Raw genomic sequence first — 27417 nt, 5'->3', positions numbered from 1 at the left:
ACAACTGGGGGGGAATTACCTTTTTATTGTACAATAAGTGAATGCACAGACAAAATTAATAACTGTCATTATATTAGGTGTAATGGTTAATCTTGTGAGGTTTTCCAGACACTATACTAATTAATAGAATAGGATATAGAGCTCTGGACAGTGTCCTGTCTTTTCAACACAGATGAACAAAACAATACACAGTATATACAAATAATTCTGAACAGAACACCATACAGAAACATTCAATGCAGAGAAAAGTAGTTTTAGTCTATAAGTCGTTTTATTTATGCAATTACTATATCAAAACATGAAAACACACATTAAGCAATTACGAAGAATTTATTTCTGTATTTTAGGCAAATGGCAATAAAACAATCACCCAAATACTTGTAAGGGGCGTCGACCTGACTGCTGTCGGGTAGAGTAGATGCAAGTGAGCGTTTTCCCCTCCTGTCGTGCTCACTCCTCCCACTCCAACTGTCCCCACACTCTCGCAGTCATTCATTGAGCCTCTGTTGGACTCGCACCCAGATTACCTTCCGTGGCTGTTTGGACAATGTTTCCGTGCAGAGCGGCATGGCAGAGGTGTGGGCCTCTGGCGCGACAGTCACTTTATCGCGCACACCTCTGTAGGGATGGTGAGGTCCATTTTACCTTTTGATAGTTTCTTTTTTCTTTGTAAATGTCATCATTATAGCGGTCATCTATGTGCATTGGTGTTTAACGATCTGTTAACATTGTAAACTGTTCGCAAATTTTGGAAGTGTGCTTAGACTGAAAATGTGGTTGAGTTAGACATTTGGCGTAATATTTCACAACATTCACACGGATATAATTTTATGGTAAACTTGTATGTAATTTAGGGTTAAGGAGAAATGAAGGTCAGTTACAACATCGAAGCGTGCTGGTGCGCTTCGCATGTTTAAATGACTTGAAAGTAATGATCACATTTTTAGAGGCTGTTGCAGTTTACACGCCTAATATACTTAAGTTACACATGCGTTATTTGAAGGGAACACAGTGTACAGATCGAATAAAACTCCGCCTGGCACCAAACATGCGAATGTTGCCATCTTGGACAACGCAAACGTATACTATTATTAATTTTCGTCCATTGTTTTGTTGGTACTAATTTGTTCATTGAATAGACTTGGTTTTAAACTATGAACGTGGTTCGTTAATGTTTGCACCAGCAAATGCACCCTCTCTTTACTTAATGGATTATGAAACGCGAACTTGCGTAATAGGGAATCAGTCAAAATTAAATGTTTGACGTTATTCATTGGGCACTTATTTGTGACCTTCAGTATTGCAAGGGTACCATAGCAGTACGTTTCCATGTACAGCTCACGTGGTTGTATACGTATGACGGAGGTCGATGTATGGACGCAGGAAGTCGATGTTAGCGTTTGTTTTTTGTTTAGTATAAAAATATATTCAGAACGATAAGTTAATAGGTTACGCATAGCTTAAATAAGAAATTTCCCATTAAATGCTCTCGTAAAATGAATAAAAGAAGGTTTAAAAGTATAATTTAAGACTATTAGGCGTGAGATATATACTTGTACAGGCTTGCTTTAAACCTTTCATTCATTCTTGCCTGCTCAACTGTTCCAGTATCAAGCTGTGAGAAATCTATTTACAGATTTATTTGCCAGTGGTTACATAACTACTATGTAAGAAAAGTGTCATGATCACAGGTGAAGGTGATTCTCAACTTTTGTCTTCAGGGCCCTCTATATCTACAAAAATATTTTAAGATCCTCGTCCTCTCACAATTAATACCCAGTGAAATATTTTAGAGCTTGGCATACATATAGAAAGATGTATATTTGTTATAAAAATAACAAACGCTAAGAAACACCACAATTTACAATTTTTCGGCATATTTAAATTCTTATTTTGTCATATTTTAAGTAACACCCTTTTAAGTTTGTTGAGGCCCCTAGTGAGCCCTGAAACACTAATCTAAGGTAATGTTAGAGTAGACTAATATATTGATAAGGCCAATCAATCAATGGGAGATTATTAGAAATAACCTTTAACCCAACCTGCTTTGGCCAATTAACAGACTTTGCAGCTCTTCTGTGTTTTAAATTGTAGTTATTTTTCTGTAATATAAATTTTATTTCAAGAATTATGTCTTATTTGTCATCATTAAATTGTATTAAGTGAATAAACTGTATGCATTTAGGTTGATGACCACCCTACTCTCTAAATATAGTCATCGGTCTCAGTCTAGCAAAGCATTTCTCACTTTTTGTTCAAATCAAATCACTTTTATTGTCACATCACCACAGCACAAGTGCCTTGGTGAGTGAAATTCTTGAGTGCGTGCTCCAGAAAGTGCAGAAACAGTTTACATATAGACAGTACTATTTACATACTTACAGACTTATGACAGTGTGCAATATACACATACGCATACTCCGTGCGCACTTACAGTTATCAATACACATTATACACCATATGTACACATTCTGCATTATGTACACGTATATACACACAATAATATGCGAAGGGGCAGCAGATTATACTTAAACTGGATACGCGAATGTCATGGATGTGCATTGGATGGTATCCAGTAGTAGCAGATAGATTGTTGTATTAGTGCAGTGTGTACGTTAGGGATGTAACGATTCACCGTTAGCCGGTTGAAAATCCGTTATAATGAGTGACGATTCAAATCAGTTGAGGTGTGAACTGAATCGCAATACATTTTTTGAACAGCAGGGGCTGCTATTTTCACTGCAAATCTAAACGTGGACATGCTGATATTTCTTAAATGCAAAAAAATCCAAGAAAAGCTCAGACAGTATTAGTTTGTTTATATTAAAGAGACTTTTTCTATTATTAATTTGTTATAAAATTGCAGTTTAGTTTTGTTATTTGAAATAAAACATTATTTTATTATACTGTACAAAGAAACGTGAAGCATTTAAGAAATAATGCAAGGGAAGTTGTTCATTTCTAATTTGTTTCAACTCATTTTGTAAAAATAAATCGTGAGTAAATCGTGAATAAATCGCATCGTGAGATCAGAATCGTGACTCGCATCGTGAGCTGAGTGAATCGTTAAATCCCTAGTGTACGTGTAGTCCAGTTCGAACTGTGTCAGTGTTAAAGTGCAGTGTGTGGCATACCGTAAAGTGGGAGTATGCTGTAGGGTGTATTAGTTCATTAGCCTGATAGCCTAAGGGGAAAAGCTATCCCTCAGTCGGCTAGTGTAGGATCGGATGCTGCGGAAACGTCTTCCTGAGGGCAGCAGAGAGAGCAGTCTGTGGGACGGGTGGCTGGAGTCACTGATGATCCTCCGGGCTTTCCTTATACACCGCCTGGTGTAGATGTCCTGGAGGGAGGGAAGCTCACCTCCCACAATGTGGCGGGCAGTTCGCACAACCCTTTGCAGAGCTTTGCGGTTGCCAGAGGTGCTGTTTCCAAACCAGGCGGTGATGCAGCCGGATGCATCTCCACAGTGCAGGTGTAGAATGTTCTGAGGATGCTGGGGCTCATTCCAAACTTCCTCAGCAGTCTCAGGAAGAAGAGGCGTACTGTGTTTTCTTCAGCACTGCATCTGTGTGAGCGGACCATGTAAGATCCTCAGTGATGTGAACGCCGAGGAACTTAAAGCTGTTTACCCGCTCCACAGGTGACTTGTCGATGGTGATGGGTGTGTGTTCTCTGCTTTGTCTCCTGAAATCCACCACCAGCTCCTTGGTCTTGTCGATGTTGAGTGAGAGGTGGTTCTCCTGATTTAGTCAGGGTACTCACCTCCTCACTGTAGGCCGTCTCATCATTTTCGGTGATCAGGCCTATCACCGTTGTGTCGTCAGCGAATTTGACGATGACTTTGGAGCTGTGTGTGGCTGCACAGTGGGCTGCACAGGGAGTACATTAGTGGGCTGAGAACGCAACCCTGAGGAGCACCAGTGTTGAGGGTCAGCGGGGATGACGTTTTGTTGCCCATTCTGACCACCTGACTTCTGCCTGTCAGGAAGTCCAGGATCCAGCTGCACAGAGATCTGTTTAGTCCCAGAGTCCGGAGCTTCGCAACCAGTGTGGCAGGCACGATGGTATTAAATGCGGAGCTGTAGTCCACAAACAGCATTCTCACATAGGTGTTCTTGTTTTCCAGTTGGGAGGGAGAAGGGTGAAGCCAATAGCATTGTCTGTTGGTCTCATCCCTTAACTTCTGTGAGAGATTATAAGATTAACTGGTATAAATAACACAGAGGTGTCTATAACCCATTTACTCAAGACTAAGCGACTGGATTATTTTAATGAGAATACTGTAAATGCTCTGACCAAACCTCCTATGCTAATGTTGGATCAATTGTGGTCCAGACATAATTTGACTGAACTAATATTTGTCCAGATTTTCTTTAGAGGGCACCAGGCAACTTTTTATTTAAGAGAAGAGTTTTGATAGAGGTCCAACCTGAAGCATAATATATCAAGTTATATTTACATTTAATAGGTTTAATAGATTTAGATAATCTATTATAAAAATTAGTCTGAAAAATTTACATTTAGAAAAATCATCTACACTCATTAAAATTTTTATGGATTAATTGTAACCATAATTTGAGTGTTGGATAGACAGGAATACAAAGGTTAACAGCTAGATGAACGCAGATGGGTATATTTATATAGGAACCTAAAGCCATTGTCCAGAATCAAATTTGACAGCGAACTACTGGGCAATGAACAGCTCACAACCTTCCTGGGATTGCCTTGGAGGTCCATCTCTGTGCCATTCGCTCTTAAGATTTAAGGGGGAAGAAAGAAAAAATAGCATTCAAACTCACAATTTTTTCTCTTTGCAGTCGTTCCTCGGAGGCTTATGTCGTCAGGTCCTGGTGGCTCAGGTGAAAATTTCCTTTATGCAGTCCTCTGTGGCGGAACGTTTGCAGGCGCCTTGGCATATGTAAGTTCTGTCAGAACCCAGAAAGTAATTTAAAGCTATTCTAAAATTCAACATGCAAAAAAGACGAATGTAAATAACATCTTCAACAAAGATTTCTTTGGTAGGAGGAGTCTATTTGTTGTTGTGTAAATGGAACAAGATTTGCCTGTACATTTTGCTTGATTAAATAATAACAAATTAGAGTTTTATGCATTGCTGAAGGTGCTAAATGAATACTCTTTTGTTGTCTTTATTAAAAATCCAATAGACTGCATGTAACTCATCAGACAAATACATTAAAATAAACATGTTTTATTAATGTCTTCATTGAAATCTGTGACAGGCCTACAGAACAGTCACAACAGACCGTGACCGTTTCATTGACCGCATTTCAGAAATTGAGGCTCGTCCCAAGACTGAGTGGAAGCCCAAACCATGGCCACCCAAGAGTAAGTCTTACTTATGGTCTTAACATATTTTCCGTTCAGTATTGTAACTTGGTCCGTGTCATTGTTAAGAATTACATGAGCAGTTTTAAAGGTTATTTAAGGTTTTCTAGGTTGCATCAATAGAAATCTTTGTGTACTCAGGCTGCTTACCTGCTGAACTCAATTGCCAGTTTACACAGCAAACTCATTTTGTTCTAATCCAGATGCCACTGAAATATTCTATTGCTAGTTTTTGCATAGCTCAAATACAACAACAACATGATGTATTAGTATGCATAAGAGCTATCGAAAAACCTGCACCGTCTCTGGGTCAGTGCAGTAGTGTCAAACAGCTGAAAGTTTCCACCTTTGTACACTGTCACAGTTCAGCCAAGTCAACTTCCAGTACAATAAATAACTTGTATCGTATCCAGGCCTCTCTGGCATGCCTCCATGTAAGCCAAAATAAACAGTCTTCACTTAATTACAACAGTATTTAAAGACTTTCTCATTGACATTGTCATATGAAATTAGATACTGTTTGACCGGATTAATGTTTGTGTGCAAGCTTAATACACAAGCTTTAGTACATTCATTGACAGATTTCAAATAATAAATAAACTTTCTTTTTGTTTGTAGGTGGGAATGATGGTGAGTAAATGTTTTTTCAGTAATTTTTACATGATGAAGTTTAATGTACATAATGAATCTTAATGTATGACGTTACTGTGTATGTAAGGCCAGATGAGATAAAATCAAAATGTATGTGAAATGGTGCCTCACAGTTTTCACTAAACTGTCTCTTTTGTGATTTTTCAACAAATTAAGTGTCTGTAATTTAAACATCTTTGTTAAGCATGTCCTAAATGTAAAACCATTTGGTGAGCTTTAATATGCATGGTCTGAAATGTAGAATGATGAATTGAGTTTAGGCATTATGTCTGTTCATTATGATTATTTGCTCTGTTAATGTAAAGAAAACTTAACCTAATCTGAAAGTCAAACAAATGTTTTCTTATGCAAAAACTACAGTATATTAGGTTGGTGGAATCTGTTTCTGCTTATATTTAGGATACATGCAATGTTAGATCTCAAGCTCGAGTAGAAAAATATAGCAAAAGTATGAAACTATTGATTTTATATGAATTGCTGCATTCGGTGTGGCTGGGATTGTTATGTTTAGTGAATAGCTGCACTCGTGTCCAATCCTTCAAACCCAACTGTTAATCAAAACTGGGTGTTACTTTCTCTGGCACTGGATCACACTCTCACTCCTGTTGTATTAACCTTAAAAGATTCTGTCAATACCCTTGTGCATTTCTATTCTTTTCCCAATGTCTTTACCTGAAGTCTTTTATTACTCGCTGCAGTCCAGAAAGACCTTTTTCCTAAAAACTAAGAAACTATCTAGTCAACTAAACTTTAAGCATCTCTTTTCTAACCATCTGTTTGTTCTGCCTCTTTCCAGTTTAACTAAATTGGACAGTCGGGCTGGTCATCTATAGTCATCAGTTTTGGATCACTCACTCCTGAGCTACTGTACTTATGACCCCCTATGTGTCCCGCTTTCTAGATTCATATTTCGCACCAAATTTATTTTTTCCTCTATTGACTTATTTATTTTAGCGTACTGTGGTGTATTATAGTTAAAATTGTTAATGTTGTGTAAACATTATGTAAAGCCAGCTTTGGTAAACATATTAAAAGTTGACAATGAAGCCACTTGGTGGTTATTCTGTGTGTTACTGGAATGTACAGAGATGCTGTGACTGCTAACTTTGATCGGATGGTAAGGCTCGACCATCTTTGTATTTCCTCACCTGCCCATTCCTCCCTGTTGTTCCTGTTTTATTTCTCTGTTATCTTCACCCCTCCTCTTCATTGGGTTTTGCATGCTGTCTGCAGTGATTTTGATTTTTGGTTCTTGTACACCCCTTTGATGGTGATTTTTTTTGGAGTTAAGATGGGCGCTGTGTGTTTTAAAATGCGCATGTAGACATTTTATTTGGATCCGCCCATGTTTTCAGCTGTCCTGATGTCTAGTTAGTTAGTTACAGTTCTAGGCAGATTTTTCACCATGAATAATGCCACATAGGTTTGACCAAAAGTTTAGTCATTTTGTATAATGGCAATTGTATTTCAAATGCTATGGTTATTTTCTAGTTAGGGCCTAGTAAAATTAAACTGAAATGTTTTTAAACTTCAATAACAATGGTTGATGAGTTGGTTTATATTTTAATGTTATTAATTTTAGCATAATCCATTAAATTAAATCCTTCACAAGATCTTCTTATCTCTCATCATCTTATCAGAATGTGTGCTGAAACATTGAAGCATAGCTGGCTGATTGGTTTTCTGTTCTCTGTTGTTTGCTTAGAAGCCAGTGAGGCAGAGGAAGCAGAGGCAACAGAAACTGCAGAAAGCGCATCTGAGGAGCCTGTGGCTGCTGTTGCGAATGAAAATGAGGCAGAGACTGAGGTGTTGATGGAAACAGCCCAGGTCAGCAAAGAACACGCTGGGTCTCTGGAGACTGTTGTGGAAAAGGTTGCCGAGATGGTCGCAGAGACTGCAGAGGTGGTGGCCGAGGTGGCGGAGGTTGTTGCAGAGACCGCCGAGGAGGTAGTGACGGTGGCACAGGAAGTGGAAAAGGTGGCACAGGAAGTTGAGGCAGCAGCAGAGGTTATTGTAGCTCCGGTCATCCAAGCTGAAGAGCCTGCATCAGAGAACAATGGTACGCCACCGGCCTCCCAAGATGAGGCAATAACCGATGCTACTGAAACAAAGGCCTGAGAGGCCCGTGGGTACACAAACACTCACCTGCACATACAATTCATGACTCTAATGTCCCATTTAGAAAAATTCACAGTCATCCCTCAAGTGATAAAAAAAAGTATTCCTATGACACAACAATAAATACTGTAAAAGAATGTTTAGAGAGTCTATACTTAGATTCTTCGATTCCTGACGCTTTAAGGAGCTCAGTAGGTTTTGATCCTTGTGCATGAATCTTGAATAAAGTCCTTTTACTAAATGGCAGACACCCTATTATGTAAGTATATATGGGTATGTTTCTGTTATAAAATGGGGTTTGGCAGAACATTTAAAAAGGAATAGAGATTGTCTCGGACGTGCAATTTATAAAGTTATATTAATAACTTATATCCAGTGTAGATATTTAAATATTTAACTACTGTGAGAATCTAAAGTTGCTGCTTTTTGTGAAATATGACATTCCACCACTCATGCCTTTCCTTTATACCATCAAATTCTGTCTCTTCATTACTTGCATTGTTTTCAATCATGATCTTATCAACCATTTACAAATCTGAGCCTCATGTATGTTTCGACCTCTGGTTTGCCTTACCTCTTTTCAACTGCATGAAAAGACACTGATAAGCTGCCTATGGACTGCTGTGTTTAGACCATGACCATTTTATTCTGTGCTTCTCTGCCAGATATCATTTAGATGGTACACGCCAATTGATATTGTGAAATCTTATACTCTAAATCCAACTGTGAGTCATTTGCACCCTAGCTACTGTGACAGATATGTTTCTGTATTAGTTTACAGTAGTAAACCTTTGTAGTCATCAGTATGAATAAACTGTCAGGGAAATGTAACCTAACAAGGAACTTGCATATGTATGTAATCAACGAAAGTGGTCATTTACTTGGAAAATTGCAACCGTGTCATTAATTTGATAAAAATAGAATGAGGGATTCGAAGCCATTTAATAAAACTATTGAGAAGTATCAAAGATATTCTGTCTTCATTTTCTTTAACCATTCTGCTCTTGCAAAGTGTAATTATACCTAATAAACAATGTTTTTAAAATGTTCAATTTAGGGTTTTTGATCGTTCACTGAAATATCATCATGACACCGTAGTATCTTTAAAGTATGTGGTATGTCCCTTTCTATGTGATATTTGACAGTAAAGCCTCTATGTATCAGTTGAATAACTGTAAACTCTAAACTTAAAACACTCTCTCATATTCCTTTACGGTGTAAAGTATGTACATTTAGTCTTATTTTGTATCTTTTACTATGTATGTTTGTGTATTGAAATCTATCTGCGATTTTAAACTAAATTCACACACCTTGTGTGCCTCTACTTATACCAGATGACTTAATGTACATGTGTTAGAAAGTTAAAAACCTCTGCATGAATATAATGAATTTAATATTTATTTAAGCTCTTTGGGTGGCGTTGTTGTATTTTGCAGTTGCACAGTCAGAGTCTGTCAGCCCAGTAACCCCAGAAACAATGGAGATGGCTGCTGCTTCTGTGCTTGAGGTGTTTCCTCTGGAATCCGTGTCAGTGGAGGACGTGGGTGCTGGTGCAGAGGCTGCAGTGCAAACTGAAACCGTACCAGAGAAGCCCACTGAGGTCTCTGCAGCAAATGAGTTACAGAGTGAACCAGTAACACCAGTTTCGCCAGAAGAGGCACCAGTTGCAGAGGAGGTATCTGTTGCCTTGGTTACAGAGGAAGCACCTGTTTCCCCAATGATAGAAGGGGTCTTAGCAGCAGAGGAGGATGTGTCAGCTGATTCACCAGTAGTCTCAGAAGAGGCACCAGGTTCCCCAGAAGCAGAGATATCAATTACCCCAGTGACAGAAGAGACTCCAGTTGATATACCAGTTGCCCCAGTAGGAGAAGAGGCACCAGTTGACGCACCAGTAGCCGAGGAGGCACCAGTTGCCCCAGTAGCCGAGGAAGCACCAGTTGCCCCAGTGGCCGAGGAGGCTCCAGTTGCCCCAGTAGCGGAGGAAGCACCAGTTTCCCCAGTAGCAGAGGAGGCACCAGTTGCCCCAGTAGCGGAGGAGGCACCAGTTGCCCCAGTAGCGGAGGAGGCACCAGTTGCCCTAGTAGCGGAGGAGGCACCAGTTGCCCCAGTAGCAGAGGAGGCACCAGTTGCCCCAGTAGTAAAGGAGGCACCAGTTGATGCCCTGGTAGTAGAGGAGGCACCAGTTGACACCAGTTGCCCCAGTAGTAGAGGAGGCACCAGTTGATGCCCCAGTAGTAGAGGCGGCAGCAGTTGATGCCCCAGTAGTAGAGGAGGCACCAGTTTCCCCAGTAGCAGAGGAAGCACCAGTTGAGTCATCAGTTTCCCCAGTATTAGAAGAGGCACCAGAAGAAGCTCCAGTTGTTGCAGTAGTTGAAGAAGTCATTGCTGAAAGTCCAGTTGTGGAAGTCACAGAAAGTGCGATTGAACCTGCTGTTGTAAGTAAAGTGGTGGTAGAGGGAGCATCTACAGTTGAAACATCGAGTGCACCTGATGGTTTGGAAGAGTCTGTTTCTGCTGAATCGAAGCGAGATTACATAGTGGTTGTCTTGGAAGGAGCTCCCAAAACAGAAAAAAAGCCCAAGGTCCTGGGTGTATCTCCCATGACTGGCAAGATCATCCCAGCCCCTGATGATGAAGTTGAGCCTTCAGGTCAGGTAACAGGTAATCTACTTTAAAAAGGGTGACTTTATTCACTGAATTAATGATGTTTGTAAAAGTAAAACTGGATTAACAAAATGACCTCGAAATTGTCAGAATAGTAATTAATAAGAGAAAGGTGAATTTGTATTAGAGGTAGTGAATAATGGATTAATCAGAGAATGTATTTAATGGTGAACAGAATGAAGAAATAGAAAGAGGGGAAAATGTTGCTCATTTATTGATTTATTTACTAATTTTGGAATTTATTATTTAAGCAAGGTCTATAATATGTTTCTATCATCTATATGGCAAGCACTGATTGCTTAAAGTACAGATGCATTCATAACAGCTAAGGAGCTAAAAGCATTTTGTTACAATTTCATTTTGTTTGTTTGTTTTTGGGTGGTGGATTTCATTCATAGTTGTGTTATTAGTTATGTTTACTATCTTTGTTCTCAAACAAAGTGTGTAATACCTTATTTAAAATATATACTGATTAACAGGTCATATTTTCTGTTTTGCATTGTCTTTATTGCAGTTTAGGTCAGATATCCTGGGATTGTAAACTGGTTCCTTGAAGAAGAATGAAAAAATAGTAATGTGCCTTCCCTGTTCCCTATTTCCTCTTTTTACTTTGAGCTCACCTTCAATATGGCACTATGGATTTCATGCATTTTCAGCTTTGATCCAAACACTGGGCCCAGACTGTCTTTCAACAATACCTCCACTGACACAGAAACAATTGCATGACTCATACAGGTCTCTTGAACATTATCTATGAAAAGCTGTGATCAATCTTGATGTACATTTAGACGTTTTAAGTGATACTCCACCCTTTGTATTTTCTAGTTAGCTGCACAGTTGAGCCTATTATAATCTAGTTAACTCTACCTCAAACCTCACTCTAGTAGGACAGGTTTCTAATTGTCATGTTAGTAGCTACTATACCAGCAGGGTTGCAAATTTGCCAAACAAAGACACTGCCATACCTGCGTGATATTCTCTTACACTTCCTTTTACGCTATTTTTGGTCCGAGTTATTTATACATTTTCAGTATTTTTTGATTCCTCTACCTCAGTTTGAACCATGTAGAATTTACAAACTCTGTTTAAATGCAATAACAGTATTTCATCAAAAATACATTTTTCACTGCCTAAATCAGTATTGAGGTACCAATGAAATTTTGACATTACATTTACATTAATGCATTTGGCAGACGCTTTTATCCAAAGCGACTTACATTGCATGATACTATACATTTGTATTTGAATATGTGCAATCCCTGGGATCTATCCCATGACCTTGGCGTTGCTAGCGTCATGCTCTAACCACTGAGCTACGACATAATTGTGTGAAAATGTGACACATTGCAAATGTTAATATTATTAATACATTACAATATTATCGTGTTACAAATTGCATTTTAACATTAATTTTACATGTCAGGTATTACAACACTATCTCAACACTGTGCTGCTTCTCCTTCTGCGTCTTGTGTTCCTGTTCTCTTTCAGATGGTTCATTAATTGTCATCACATCCGTACAAAAATGTCTGTGGTTATAAAATATCTTCAGAATCAGTAAGAGCTTTATTGCCAAGTATGTTTGCACATACAAGGAATTTGTTTTGGTGACAGGAGCATCCAGAACACAGAAACAGCAACAACAGTACACAGAGACCATAACACAATAGAATACATTACACAATGATTTAAATAAGGGCCTATGGGTATAACAAAATTAAGAAATACAATACAATAAACATAAGATAAAGATATAGAGAGTGTAAAGCTATGTATGTATGTAAATATGTACAAGTAAAAAATAAGAATAGACTATTGTCGTACAAGGTATGTGCTATATACAGCAGAATGAATGAAATATAATTTACAGAAAAAGTTGAATAAAAATAGATAGTGTATTATCTGGAGGATATAATTAATATTGCACTTAATTATTAATTGCACGGTGTGTAAAAACATTTAACTGTTCAAGAGGTAGATGGCCTGAGGGAGGAAGCTGTTTTTGTGTCTGGTTGTTTTGGTGCTCAGTGCTCTGTAGCGCCGACCAGACGGCAGCATTGTGAAGAGATGATGGCTTGGATTTGAGAGGTCCAGGGTGATTTTCTGAGCCCTTTTCCTCACTCTGGATGTATAGAGTTCTTGGAGGGTGGGCAGGGGAGCACCAATGATCTTCTCAGCAGTCCGAACCGTCCTCTGTAGTCTTCTGATGTCTGATTTTGTGGCTGAGCCAAACCAGACAGTGATGGATGTGCAGAGGACTCTATGACAGCTGAGTAAAACTGTTTTAATAGAGTTAGTGGTAGGTTGAACTTCTTCAGCTGATGTAAGAAGTACAACCTTTGCTGGGCTTTTTTAGCAATGGAGCCAATGTGATTGTCCCACTTCAGGTTCTGAGAGATGGTGGTGCCCAGGAACCTGAATGACTCCACTGCTGCCACAGTGCTGTTCATGATGGTGAGAGGGGGGAGTGCAGGGGGGTTTCTCCTGAAGTCCACAATCATCTCCACTGTTGTAAGTGTGTTCAGCTCCAAGTTGTTATGACTGCACCAGACAGCCAGCTGCTCAGCCTCCTGTCTGTACGCAGACTCATCACCATCCTGGATGAGGCCAATGAGTGTGGTGTCGTCTGCGAACTTCAGAAGTCTGACAGAAGGGTCCTGGGCAGTGCAGTCATTTGTGTACAGGGAGAAGAGCAGTGGGGAGAGAACGCATCCCTGGGGGGCGCCAGTGCTGATTGTGCGGGTGCTGGATGTGAGTTTCCCCATTCTCACTAACTGCTGCCTGTCTGTCAGAAAGCTTGTGATCCACTGACAGATAGAGCCAGGAACAGATAGCTGGCTTAACTTTGTCTGGAGCAGTGATGGGATGATGGTGTTGAAAGCAGAGCTGAAGTCCACAAACAGGATCCTCACATAGGTCCCTGGTCTATCTAGATGTTTCAGGACAAAATGCAGCCCTATGTTAACTGCATCCTCAACAGACCTGTTTGCTCTGTAGGCAAACTGCAGGGGGTCCAGTAAGGGTTCTGTGATGTCCTTCAGATAAGCCAGTACCAGTCTCTCGAATGACTTCATGACCACAGATGTGAGAGCGACGGGTCTGTAGTCATTCAGTCCTGTGATTTTGGGTTTCTTTGGGATGGGGATTATGGTAGAGCGCTTGAAACAGGAAGGAACTGTGCACAGCTCCAGTGATCTGTTGAAGATCTGTGAGAAGATGAAGGCCAGTTGAATAGCACAGCTTTTAAGACAGGCTGGGGAGATACCATCTGGTCCTGGTGCTTTTCTTGTCTTTTGTTTCCTAAAGACTCGGCACACATCCTCTTCACTGATCTGATGTGCAGGAGGTGGGGTGACTGAAGGTGATAGGTGTTGTGTAGAGAGAATGTCAGAGTTGGTGTGAGGTGTAAAGTTAGCATTTTCAAATCTGCAGTAAAAGTCATTCAGATCATTGACCAGGTGTTGATTGCTTGCAAAATTGGAGGATGGTGGCTTGTAGTTGGTGATGTCTTTAAGGCCTTTCCACACAGACGCAGGGTCGTTGGCTGATACGTGTTTCACAAGTCAGTTTTTCTTTATAGCATGAAGTGAGGTGTCCAAACATGTTACGCCAAAGTTAAATTTTGATACCATCAAATCATTTGCGGCTAATGGAACAGCGGAGGCAATGTTCTGATTTGATTTCTGATTTGATAGTGTATGGCTATTTAATTAACAGTTTCATATCCACTTATTTAGATTCTAATAAACGAGTTTAAGTATTTGAGGGGAAATTAAGGTCAAATAATAATTAAAAGATAAAACATTATATAACTACCGACAATTAGCCTAATTAATTTTCATACATGTTTTTAAAAGGGACCGTTACAGAAGCAATGTGAAGTTTCATTATCACTTTTTGTGTTGTTATTTTATGGCTCGAGGGATGCAATGTGTTTTTGTGCTGTTTTGTGGTTTGTTACTTTCACTCTAGACTATGCCTGGATCTGTGAATAAAATGTGAATCTCTATCTGAGAAAATAAAGGAAAGGTTAAAAAAATGAATGAAGCCTTTTAAAAATCATTAACATTTCCAGTACTTAAAGTGATAGTTCACCCAAAAATATAAATTCTGTCATCATTTACTCACCCTTTTGTCATTTCAAACATGTATGACTTTATTTCTTCCGCATAACACAAAAGAAGATATTTGGAAAAATATTGTTAACTGGATCCCATTTACTTGCATTGGTTTTGTGTCCATACAATAAAAGTGAATGGGGTCCAGTGCTGTTCGGTTACCAACTTTCTTCAAAATATCTTTTGTGTTCTGCGGAAATAAGAAAATCATAATAGTTTGAAATGACAAATGATGACAGAATTTTCATTTTTTGGTGACCTACTTCATCACTTTAATATATGTGTGCGTGCGTGCGTTTTATCCTATTCTCTTCAACCTGGTTCAAACGGATGTTACTTTTTAAACGTATTTTACTTTGATACTGTTCGTACTGTAGTACGATAGTACTAAAATAGTACATTTATTTAATTATCATGTTACTTTTTAATGATATTAATTATTTGAGCTAGTTGAAATTTAAGTGCGCGCGCACTTTGGACGGGCGTGTGACGTCACGAGCGGTTGCTGCGCAGTTCGTCGGTCAGATCCTTCTAACTGGAGGCCCAAAACCAGCTACGCAAAACATTGCAAACGAAACCAAAGCAGCCTGAAAACTCGCATCTTTTCTTTCAATTTTAGATGACTTAAATAGACGTCTATCTATTTCATGCATGCTTGCGCTTCATCGGCGAGTATCCTGCGCAATTTGAGCAGCTTTAGCGTTATCCAGTCCATCTGTCATTAGCATGATTAGCATGCTAACCGTATGACAGAGTGCATTCAACCGACCTAAGTTGGTCCAAACGACAAGAAACAACGATTAACGGTAAGATATTTTACTTATTCCACCAAACCAACAATTCGATATTAAAGTAATTTCATTTAGACCATTATAAGCTGTGTAACGTTAGGTTGTTTTGGCGGTTAGGTTTATTCAGTTTGACGCAGCTGTCTGATCCATACTTGATTTTAGATAACATTAGTCTTTTTAAACGTTTAGTTGTTCACTAAAATGGCCTCTGACCCATTTGCAGCTTTATGTGATTTTGCTATATCCTGTACAGGTGTGTTTGCAAGACAGAATGGCAAAATGTAATTCACGTAAAAAGGCCAAAAACTCAAATAACATATTTTGTCTTATAAATGGTTTTGGTAAATGCTATGGGCTATTCATAGTTGTCAATTATTTTGCTGTCTCTTCAAGTGGAGTTGTTAACTTAAGGGTAAATGTTCTTTTCTGGTATAAATGACAGAGGCAAACACATCTGCAGGGCACAACTCGTTTGATTCTTCTTTAAAAAAAGACTTGGACATATTCGGTTTGTATGGCTGTGCAGAGAATAGTTCCCCACCAGGATACAGACTTCTTCCATTTTCTTGTTTTGTTTTCTGCATGTGTGGATTTTTTGCGTAAAGATCTGCCTGTGAACATATTGAGCATCTCAGAGTGGCTGCTTTATAGATAAATGCAGTATGCCACCTCTTAAGTCTCTTTCTGTACAAAATAACTTTCAATATGCTAATAAGGTGTGGTTTCAGTGCTCCAGTGTGAGACATCCATGAAAAAATACAAGCATGTAACTGATCCCTGCCCCACCCACAAAACAAACATGTTACATTTGAGAATATTATTGCAACATATCCCAAAAACTAAATGTATAAGAAAAAAATAACATTGAACAGGCTTTCCCAATAAAAGATTAAAAAATGTCTTGCTTACTTGCCATTGTTTTATCCATAGTAGGAGTCAAAATATTAAGGTAACATATTAAGTATATTTTCTCTTCTCAGGCTGTGACATCACTCAAAGTCATCAGCAGGGACCAGTGAATATTTGCAGTTTTGACACAGAGGAATGAGTCATGACCTCAGTGGTGATTGTAGATGGAGGAGGGAATATACTGGAGTATGTTGCTGGAGATGAGGAGGCACAGCAGGTGACATTTGCACTACAAACACATAACGGCTAAAGAATGAACGTGTATTGAAAATCCATTCATATGTAATAGAGAACCATAAGCACACAAGTAATGTGAATTAAAGAAAACACTCAATTGAAATAAGTGCATAATCCCTGATTGAAAGATTTCTCTGTTTCATTGCCAGGAGGTTTGTCCTGAAGGGTTAGAGCTTGATGTAGAGAATGAGTGTCCTGCAGTGATAGTGGAGCAGGTGAATAGTGCAGAAGTGGAGCAGTGCTATGCTGCTCAGGTATTGGTCTATGATGATCAGAATACCTATATGGTCCAAGACGTGGCTGAAGAACAAGTCGTGGAGACTGAGTTGCAAGAGATGGAAGAAGGTAGGCAATAATTCTACAGCTGCCTTCAAGAACATGTACTGCTTGTCGTATTAGTGTACATATGATTTGCGTGTTGTGTCTGGCTGGATAGCCAGTCAGAGTATGTAAGGATGTTTTTTATTTTCAAATATGTGCTTCTGTTTTTAGTGTTTGTAGATTTGTTTGATGTAATCTGATGTATATTAATTTGGAAAATAAAAAGAGCTGTCTATCACTTTGCAGTTTCAGGTTAATTGCAAAGGTTTTGTAATGATGAACAGCTTTCACACCACCAAAACTGTTGAAGAAATATTACTCTAGAGGGGGATAGGATTTGCCAACATAAACAGCTAAAGAGAGACATCTTGTGGCCTTCTGTTGAAATTTGAGAAGATAGAGAAGCAAAACGTATATGTACATTGTGAATATTTAGTACTTGTGTATTGTTTTGTTGTTGTTGTTGTTGTTGTTGTTGTTGAGAAGGAAACCGCCAGGCAGATCCAACTTTGATTTAAACATGTTTTTAATCACCTGTATTCAAATATAGAAAATATGCAATTGGCAGCATACTCGAATCTGGTAAACGGTAAAACTTAATAAAAACAATATTATAATATATCGTTGAAAACATTATGAAGAACCACGTGATTTGAGGTAAAGAGCGCTTGGCTCCTGTAGAGGTAAATAATGCAAAAGCGCTTGAGTGAGAAACCAGGAAGTAAGAAGCGGCCGCTGCGCCAAGTTCAAGTAACATTAAATCATTTCTTTCCATTTTGTTTTAACGACATTGTTATTTTGTATTTGTAAAATAATTATCATTGTTTAATATCATGGTTGTTTTTTTTGCTACAGTATGTTAGTTTTATGTTGTTCATTCTAGCGGATGGTTGCTAGTGACTGTCGGAAACCAGGAAGTGTGTTTGTTTTCTTTTTCGCTTATCGGACACGTTGTTCGTTATACGTTTATAACTTTACTAACAGAGATTTTGTTTCATTTTTGAAAATTGTGCTCAAATGTTTTAAAAAAAGCAGTTTATTTTCTTTACGATACGATTGTCCGTCCCAATCAGCTAACGGTGCTGGTATTTATTGATGACATTCGAGATTAACCAAAGTTATGCACGTACTTTTGCGAGTTGTTTTATATTGCATCGTGCTCAAAGCAAGTCTACAGTAAAAAGCTAATCGTGATTAATAGACTTTTTTAAATCTTTGCTAAAACGTAGGGTTGTTTAATTAAAAGCACTGAAAACGTACCGCTGTTTAAAACAACCTTTTTTTGTTATTGATGTCGGGAAATATTATTTTAAACCTTGCTTTGTGCAATATTTGATTTGTTTATTGATATAAAATTCCCTTTTGTTTGTCTTCAGAGTTTAGGGCGGAAGTGTTTTATGGGCGTTGTACGTCGTTGAGTGACAGTGTACATGACCAATCGTTGCTAACAGCTCTTTCGCAAGCTACAGTTTAGCCAATGAACGAAGAGCTATGGAAAATTTACTTCATTTACCGCCAATTTGGATACAACAAGAACAATAAGGCAGATGCAAATAAACACTCTATTTCATGATTTAGGCTAGCTTTCTATTAAAATAATTGATTTAAATCAATAAATAGACATGTCATTGCACTGTGGTTTCTATAAATGCAGTGCTTTCACATAAACCTACACGATTAACAGAATGTAAAGACTTGCCATTTTAAAAGATTGTAATCATTACTTGTTAAGCTTTAGTAATACATTTAGTCAACTTTTAACTTTTCTGAATGTGTTGTTAGTGACAAGAATACATTTTTTTCTCATTCATAGTGGAGGACTCAGTACATGACAAAACTATTGAAGCAGCCGAAGCACTGCTGCACATGGATTCACCAGCCAGTCTGCAGGGGGATCGCAGCGCAGGTGTGTGATTACATACATGCTTAAAATGTACTGCAAATCCTGTTGTGCCACTCAGTCAATATTATTTAACTTGGTAAATTTGCCTGTTTTTGTTCATCATGTTTTGCAAACAAATAATTTAGTTGACTTCTGCTCCATCTCTCTCTGCAGAGGAGCTTTTATCTGAGGTGGAAGTGGAGGTGAGAACTGAGGATGTAGGACCTGCTACAAAGGACATTGTTGTTCTGCAGCAGACAGAATTACTGAAGAAGAGAAGAGGTAACTTATTTTATTAAAGATCGTGTATCACAGGCAGTTTCTACCAATCTCATATTAATCTTGAGTACCTATACAGTAGTAAATTTATAAATGAGAGATACAGCTGTACGATTATTTCTGGAAAAATACGAGCTGCTAGAGGTGGGGAGAGTGGGACTGAACTACAGCACGAGCAAGCAACATATCACATCATCCCTTCGTGTTTTGTACATTATGCACATACACGCCGATTGCCAACAAAACACAGACGTATGACTTAGTTTGACTTTCCGCGTGCAGTTCATGTCCAGCATCTTTTAGCACTGGGACCACGCCATCTATCAGTTTCAAACGATCTCCAAATCCAAAGCTTTTATTTATTCTCTCAGGTTTCATTTCTAAATGGTTTTAATTTCCTAATGGTTATTAAATCATAAAATGTTTGCTTTTAATAACTGTATTTAATTTTTAATCAGTTTAGATTTAAAATAATACATTTAATATGCGCAATGTTCTCCATCAGGACGAAAACCTAGAACTCCACGAAATTGCTCTGATGGTTCACTGGATCTGGTCTATAAGAGGAAATCAAAAGATAGCAAGGGTAAGGGTTTCTGTTTACTTGTATGTGTAAGAGAACCTTTTCCAGTGTGCCAAAAATCCTAACGTGTCTGTTTTCTAGGTTCGACTACTTATCTATGGGAGTTCCTGTTGGACCTCCTGCAGGATAAGGAAACATGTCCAAAATACATAAAGTGGACTCAGAAAGAGAAGGGCATTTTCAAGCTTGTGGATTCCAAAGCAGTGTCTAAATTATGGGGCAGACATAAGAATAAACCTGACATGAACTATGAGACAATGGGGAGAGCGCTCAGGTAATGTTTCGCCTGTTGTTTCAGATACCTAGATTTACTTTCTTGAAATGATGCCAGTGGTATTAACATATTGCTTTATATAGGTATTACTACCAGCGGGGCATTTTAGCAAAAGTAGAAGGCCAAAGACTCGTGTACCAGTTTAAGGAGATGCCGAAAGATATTGTCTTCATAGATGACGATGACGATGACAGCATTGATGAAGGACAGAAAGAAACTCCAGCTGCAGTTAATCGCAGCAATCAGAAGGGGAAAGTGGAGGTGGTCTCTTCCTCTACTGCTTTGCCTAAAATCATCAATTTAACCTCAGGACAAGATGCATTTATAACCCTGCAGCAGTCGACAGCCAACACAGCGACAGCCCCTGGGTATGATTAAGATATTTTATTATTTATCAAGGTGTCTTAATTACAGTAATGTAATTACAAATTACAAGTTTAATTACAAAATAAATTTTGTTTTTGAGAACTAAAACAAATAATTTAACTTTACATTAGATATTTAATTTCCGCAATCTTAATTGTTTGATTTCCTAGTTCTAGATGAAGTGTTTGAACCTTTGTTTACATTCTTTTGTAGGATGGTAAGGCTGGCCATGCAAGTCCCTTTTATCATGACATCACAGGGTCAGAAAATCTCCACAGTAGCGGTCAACTCTCCCACTGTTCGCTCTCAATTCCTCCCCTCTTCCAGCTCACTTGTGGGAGGCAACACCACAGGCAAAGTGCTTCTCCAGGCTGTGCCGACGCTAATACCAGCACAGCGCCAAACCGGCGAGAGAATCACCTTGCAGCTCATCACCCTTCCCAATGTACCTGGCAAGGCTGGCACTCCCATCGCACTGAGCACGCTTTCCCCTGTGACCACAAACACCCAAGTTCTGAAGCTTGCCGTCCCCTCTAACATGGCTGCACCTGGAACCTCAGCTCCAGTTACTATGGTGACCACGCAGCCAGCGGTGACTGTGGTGCAAAACAAACAGCCTGCAATGTCTCTACAGGATGTGACTATTGTAAAGGTCGAGACTTCTGAAGTTACGGTTGACAGTTCTGCAGGGACCACTGCAGTTACACAGACAATCCCCACAAACACACAGAGCTGAGTAAACATTGACACGCAGGAACCAATAACAGCACTTGTAATGCAGATGCTGATAGTAAAAGTTGTAATGAATAACAGCCAGGGTCTTGGAATGGTGGCTGTGTCTTATGTGAAATGGATGATCCAGCACTACAGCTCAGACACTCCCCAACACTATAACCACCGTGAGTAGCCTCAAACCTGGGTTGGACATTTGAAGGCTTTTTTCTTTCTTTCCTTACGTAAATCTATTCAAGTCTTGCTTTGTTATAGCAAAGTGTCTGTGCTGTGATGCTGTAGGAATGAGCTTCACTTGGTGCTAAAGATTGTAAGTCACATGGGTGAAGAGTGGCCGCCAGCTGAGTTGCTTGTGCTCACCTGGAGCATGTGAGAATCTGTGCATATACATACTCGCTGTGGTAGTGAATGATAAATAAAACAAGCAGCCTTAGGTCACCTTTCTCCTTCTCATTATGAATTGTTTTCTGTAAATATGAGATTTTTTATATTTTATACCAGGAAGTGTTTTTTACAGTTCAAAGGAAACTGTTTTCCGAAGGACATTCAATTTTTGTGTTTGTTTCATTTCAATCTTTTAAAATAGTTTTCTCGTGTTTCTCCACTGTCTCTTTCTTGTGTACCATGCATCCGTGGCTTTGTACTTTGTGAATCACTTTTGTTTATGTACAGAAAGGGAAAGAAAATGTCTGAAATACAGTATATTGAATATTCAATATATGAAGCATATATTTTGTTGTATTCTTATGCTAAAATGTATCCAAGTAGATTTAAATATAGAAAACAAATTATGCAAAAAAAAATTTAACCAGCTTTGTTTTTGTTTCATTTTGTGTGCAAAACGTAATTTTGTTAACTGATCTTCATGACCTTCTATAGTTGACCTTCTGTTTCAGGTCATATGACCTATATAAGGATTGTCATAAGTGTGAACATAAATATTTTTAGTTGGACCTTTGGTAATAAAGTCACTTCAGTACTATTGTTTTGTTGAAACTATTGTAACACCAAGAGTCTGTTAGTATCTATATTTGAATATAACTGTCCCTAAATATACAGCTTAATGTTCATTTGAGAGACCTTATTATCTGTGACTAATGTAATATTTGCCAGAGCTCTGTTGGTGTTTGCGGTGACGTAGAACAAAGCCTTGCTCCGAGGTTTAGCAATCTGATTGGCTCAGATGTAGACCAAAATAGATTAAATTGCCCTGATCAGGATCTTTGCATCAAGATGGTAAAATGTAATCTTCAGAACAGTCTTAGAAAACCGCATAATGTCTCCAAGGAAGAAATGGTAACATTCAGCAAGTTAAAACCACTGTCATGTGTTTTATCTGTTTAGGATGTTATATAATTTATATTCGTATAGGAATAGCTTTGAACTGCATGCCACTGTACTTGAAGCAATATGGCAGGGGACTTTCATTATTTTTATAATATGACCGCATCAGGGTGATAGAGTTTGCAGGGTAGCATTGCATTCAATATTCTCTCATTAAAGTGGAGTGAGCTGAATTTAATAGAGATCCTTTTCTTGAAATTCTCTCAGGCACTGGTTTTGTATGCAACTGTTTGTCAAACTTTATTCGTCACCTATATGAATGCGTCCTTTAAGGACAGAACTATTCTATTACATCTTAAACTAAACGCATTCCCTCAGAAGGATTTGTTAACTAAAATTGTCTGAACATTCACTCTGTATGCATTTGAAATAAATCACACTTTTCTGTACTCTTACTGTCTATCAATACAGATGGAAAATCCCACCTAACTGTTCCAAACAGCTCACACTTGCTTTAAAAATAAAAAGAGACCACGTCCAGTCAAAATGTGTGACACTTTTATATTATTTTCCATTGGCAAACATATTGGTGATTACAATAATTTAAAGGGAAAAAATGAACAGTCATATAAATATAAACGTCTTTTCACGTGTGCAACCGTTTCAAGAATGTGCGTCTTCCTGAGATCATGATATCATTCAGCACTTAATAAATTACAGACTATTGCACAACCTCTGTTTTACAAACAATGCATCATTAATCTCCATCCAGGAAAATAAATGCATTTATATCAGTCCATCAGATGTGTATAAAGACCTACTTCAGCAGGTAAAAATAAGGGTTATGTGAATGACATTAGTTACATTCTAATACGAATGTAATGCATTCAGACATACACTCACACATGCTCTAGGAATGTCTCTAGACACACTAATAGCACTAATGATTGACAGCTACATGAGCCTATGAGGCTGCTGATTGAAGCTGAGGTCACACACCAGAGACAGATGGTCAGAGGGGTAATGGTAAGAGGGAAGCCGGTCTGGCCCAATCTGCTCTTCACTGGGTATCCTCAGCACAGCGTCCACACGGAATGCTCTTTCCGTGTACCAAATGTAGTCCAACGTGGAGCAGCTCTCTCCGCTAGGACGGATCTTCCAACTAGTATAAGGCGGTTCTGCAGTCCCGTTCTCACTTAGACACTTGTACGCACTGTCCAGTCCCAGTGGGGACGTCATGAAGCGTCTATACACTTCCTCGCTTGGCTCAGCGTTGAAATCTCCACATACCACCAATGGAATTCCTTCCTCCTGGTCCATCTCTGGATACGACTGAGTGGTGATGTTATGGAGCTGTTGGAGGAGATGAGACCCTTGTGCGCTCCGAAATGCCTCCCAGCCGCTCCGGGCTTTCAGATGAGTTACTGCCACGCAGAAGACTTGGCCCGTGAGCCTGCAGCGAAGCGTAGCCACAATGGCCACCTGATTGGTCTTGAGCATCATGGCGGACAGTCTGAGGTGGTTGGTTTGGAGCAGCTGGAAACGTCGGCGGCTGAAGAACAGAGCGCATCCATCTGGACCATTGTTGTTGTGAACGTCCAAGCAGGGGGAGCACGGCTTGGGGCAGAAGCTGCTTTGATATCCCAAGCTGGCTAATACAGGCTGGAAAGTGTCAAAGTAGTGATCCACCTCCTGCAGGCATAGCACATCGGGTCTGTAGGTAAGGATCTCTTCTAAAATAAGATATTTTCTCTCGGACCAGTTTAAGGCTTCCATCGGACAACGCACAAAACCGTCCTTTCCTTCACCTAAAGCTGTAGACATACAACAGTAAAAAGAACGTATTAAGATCACATTTAAAGCAACAAAGATGGAGCTAAACATTCATTCAAATACATAAGCAGTCAAACTGCGCACCTTGTGCTAAAATGTTCCACTGCATAATGCGGATGGGTTCATTCTGTAGCGAGCTGGCTCTGATCCTCATAATGTCCCGGTGCAGGCGAGGAGGACGATTCCTCAAAACCTCTTCGCATTCACGCAAGAGGGCATCCGGGTCGGCCTGCTCGTATTCGTAGTCATCGCTATCCACGTGTGGGTCTGCCAGTGGAGCGCTGCTCAGAGTCTGAGGGAGAGAACTGAAGAGTCTACTACTGCTGCTGCTGCTTCCCATCTGACACGCTACAGAAACACATACAAACACGTTATATACACATAATTTACATACAAGTCTAGTGTACTGAAATTATGACACGACAACCTTTCTTAGTACACTAGTCTTAGTAGTAGTGATGTGATAGCATAACCCAAACAATACAATCATTTTAAAACATCAATGCCTTGCTTTGTGTTTGTGACTTAGTGTTTGTGGTTCACACAGTCACCTCAAACATTTAGGTCTGATAAATCTTTATATTTGTCTTAAACACACATCTCAACAATACCTCTTGTTCTCTTCTTTTCCAGCTAATGTCTTTGTTCTCAGATGCAATCAAACTAATGATGCCGTTTCTTTGATTATAAGAAAATCCAGTCAACGCAATCCAATGCCAGAGAGAGCAGAGCACACCAGCATGTCACATGTGCGAAGATTCTGGGGGTTGCGGATATGACTGTGTGAGGGTGCTACACAAAGAGATTCCTGAACGAACCAGCGCATCCTTCCCCCACCATTCATTCCGAACAATGACTCATTTGAAAATCCGGAGAGGGACCTGATGCATGCTTGCGCATGCATACAAGTGCGCGCTCAGACATGCACGTGGCTGAAGAGAACAGATCGAACTTAATCTATAGATTAAAGAGGACAGTGTGTCTCTCAGTGTGGAATGTAATTCAATAAACTCATGTCACCTCAATAAATTGAGAAAAAATTGAAGTCACTTGATCTGTTATGTAAGATATGGATTCATATTTGCTTATCCAGCATAGTGTGACCTGCGTGTGTACTTTTTTTAAGTAAACCTTTGCTGCTGCTTTGGTGATGTAACATTTGGCATCTCATGTCAAGAGATTATATCACTCTTAGATGTTTATGCAAAGCGCCCGGAACAATTTAAGTGCAACCATTAGGGGACACTTGCTGGACGCTACACTGACGGACCTTTAGCCTGGACTATCGAGTTACATAGAAAGTACACTTGGAATAGATCCTAGTACAGAACAACAAACAAACAGTTCTTTCTTCGAAAACAACACATGCGTATGAATGCATGGGGACATTATTTATAAAACATGACTGAATTAAGCATTTCTATTTGGACGAATAGCTAGCTACGTATGCATATGTAAAGCAGTGACAATGGATAATGGGACATAATTAAACTCAAAATACATTTGAATAAAGAACATAAAGCACACTTCGACCTAAAACTATATGTCAAATTATCTGTTTGTGAAACCGCAGTATCTCTCCACCTTACAGGGTGTAGTAAGTTATTACTTTCCTGCTCATGTTACTAACTTACCTAACGTTAACGTTACTTTACATGCGTCACCTGCTATCAGCATTCAGGACAGGACAAGACAGTGTGAGGAAAGAACTGATAAAGAACACAGTCCTAAAATTATGATATTTGTACTTAAATATCGCTTGTTTAGACAAGAATGTTTAATAAATGTTCTGGCATTGCGCCAAATAAAACCTAAATTCCTTGCCTACAGCTTTTTTAGGTGTCGCAGAGCGGCTTCTATCCCTTAACAGTGGTAACTAACGCTAGGTAGGCAGTACATAAGACAAACCAGTATTTACTAACCCAATTGTATTAGTAGACACAAGCATACGTAACAATCTTTTATAGTACATTACCTTGTAAAGAACCTTGTAGAACAGGAGACGAGTTTGACCTCGGCGGAGGAAGATGAGCACTTGAATGACAGTGTCGTGAAAACTTCAGCGTAGCGGATTTCTTTGGATGTGTCCCCAGTGATGAGAGACACAGGGCGGTCAGGTCTCGGTGAAGAAGCGACGAACAACGTCGAGCCGGATGCATTCTTTCTCTCTCTTCGGTTGACAGTCCGTAGTTTAAAGCGGTTCAAACGGTTTTAAAGTTTGACTAAACCAAAAATACGTTTACTAATCTCCATAAAAATAACGTGTTAGTTGTCTCAGCCATTTAGAGATCATTTTTTGACGTGTTAAATTGTCTTTTTAGTGTATGGAAAAAGCCGGTATGGCTTTATCATCATACTTAAGAGTGTGATACATCATCTATCTTTAGATAGGTGACTCCAATGGACTTATTTATCAAGTAGTATTGATATAACTTATCAAATTATAGTATTTATCTATTTGTAACATTAATATTTCTATTATAAATTATATTTTTGAATAAAACTCGAAATATTTTTGTGATAAGAACATAACTATATATCGTAGTACGATTCGCACCTACATAACTCAGAATGGTTTAGTCCTACTGTCAAGGGACAACCCGTGCTTTTAGCGAAGCAAGCCATATTAGGAGGAACTTACGCGTGTACAGCCAATCAGAATGCAGAATATGCTGAGACGTATCGGAACGCGAGCACGTCATCATCACTGACGTACACAGCACGGTTCGTGGAACTAACGCAAGCTCCAAGTTTGATACGGGGAAGAGATGCTTAGATTCTTGTCACAGCAAAATTCTTGATGTATACAATTATAAACAACCCCTTTAGAAATACAAATTGTCTAATTTGCAGTATTAAATTAAATAATAAAAGGTAACAGTTAAAATATGTAAATTTATATATTATATAATTTCATGTCCTTTTTGCAGTGGGACATAAGGGGTATGGATTTCTGCATGACACAAATATGCTGACATGAATGTCTAATTATTACATAATCTTTACATAACAGGACACTTGTGTTTATT

General features: G+C 39.0%; 3 protein-coding genes and 1 pseudogene across 4 annotated transcripts; 3 read left to right on the top strand and 1 right to left on the bottom strand.

Annotated features, from left to right (window-relative positions):
• Positions 1-453: 453 nt before the first annotated feature.
• Positions 454-9096, top strand: LOC130563857 (protein MGARP-like). Its single transcript, XM_057349643.1, has 4 exons — positions 454-629; positions 4818-4918; positions 5241-5346; positions 7703-9096. The coding sequence occupies exons 1-4, from the start codon at positions 548-550 to the stop codon at positions 8113-8115; spliced, it is 702 nt and encodes a 233-aa protein (XP_057205626.1). The 5' UTR covers positions 454-547; the 3' UTR covers positions 8116-9096.
• A 460-nt stretch (positions 9097-9556) lies between these two features.
• Positions 9557-11399, top strand: LOC130563856 (calphotin-like; annotated as a pseudogene).
• Positions 11400-15396: 3997 nt separating this feature from the next.
• On the top strand, positions 15397-21636 carry elf2a (E74-like factor 2a (ets domain transcription factor)). 2 transcript variants are annotated; one of them, XM_057349587.1, is made up of 9 exons: positions 15397-15703; positions 16669-16814; positions 16984-17179; positions 18969-19061; positions 19212-19319; positions 19822-19902; positions 19981-20173; positions 20257-20541; positions 20753-21636. In XM_057349587.1, exons 2-9 carry the CDS (start codon positions 16740-16742, stop codon positions 21273-21275), a joined length of 1554 nt encoding a protein of 517 aa, XP_057205570.1. In that variant the 5' UTR covers positions 15397-15703; positions 16669-16739; the 3' UTR covers positions 21276-21636. The 2 variants fall into 2 exon arrangements, with proteins under 2 accessions (XP_057205570.1, XP_057205571.1); XM_057349588.1 differs by lacking the exons at positions 15397-15703; positions 16669-16814; positions 16984-17179 and adding an exon at positions 17253-17905.
• A 114-nt stretch (positions 21637-21750) lies between these two features.
• Positions 21751-26776, bottom strand: nocta (nocturnin a). Its single transcript, XM_057349590.1, has 3 exons — positions 26364-26776; positions 24473-24736; positions 21751-24369 (listed from the first exon to the last, which is right to left on the bottom strand). Exons 1-3 carry the CDS (start codon positions 26545-26547, stop codon positions 23510-23512), a joined length of 1308 nt encoding a protein of 435 aa, XP_057205573.1. The 5' UTR covers positions 26548-26776; the 3' UTR covers positions 21751-23509.
• Positions 26777-27417: the final 641 nt, after the last annotated feature.

This window comes from Triplophysa rosa, linkage group LG13 (genome assembly GCF_024868665.1).
Source record: "Triplophysa rosa linkage group LG13, Trosa_1v2, whole genome shotgun sequence".
Lineage (NCBI taxonomy): Eukaryota > Metazoa > Chordata > Actinopteri > Cypriniformes > Nemacheilidae > Triplophysa > Triplophysa rosa.
This window is presented reverse-complemented; position numbering and strand designations above follow the sequence as displayed.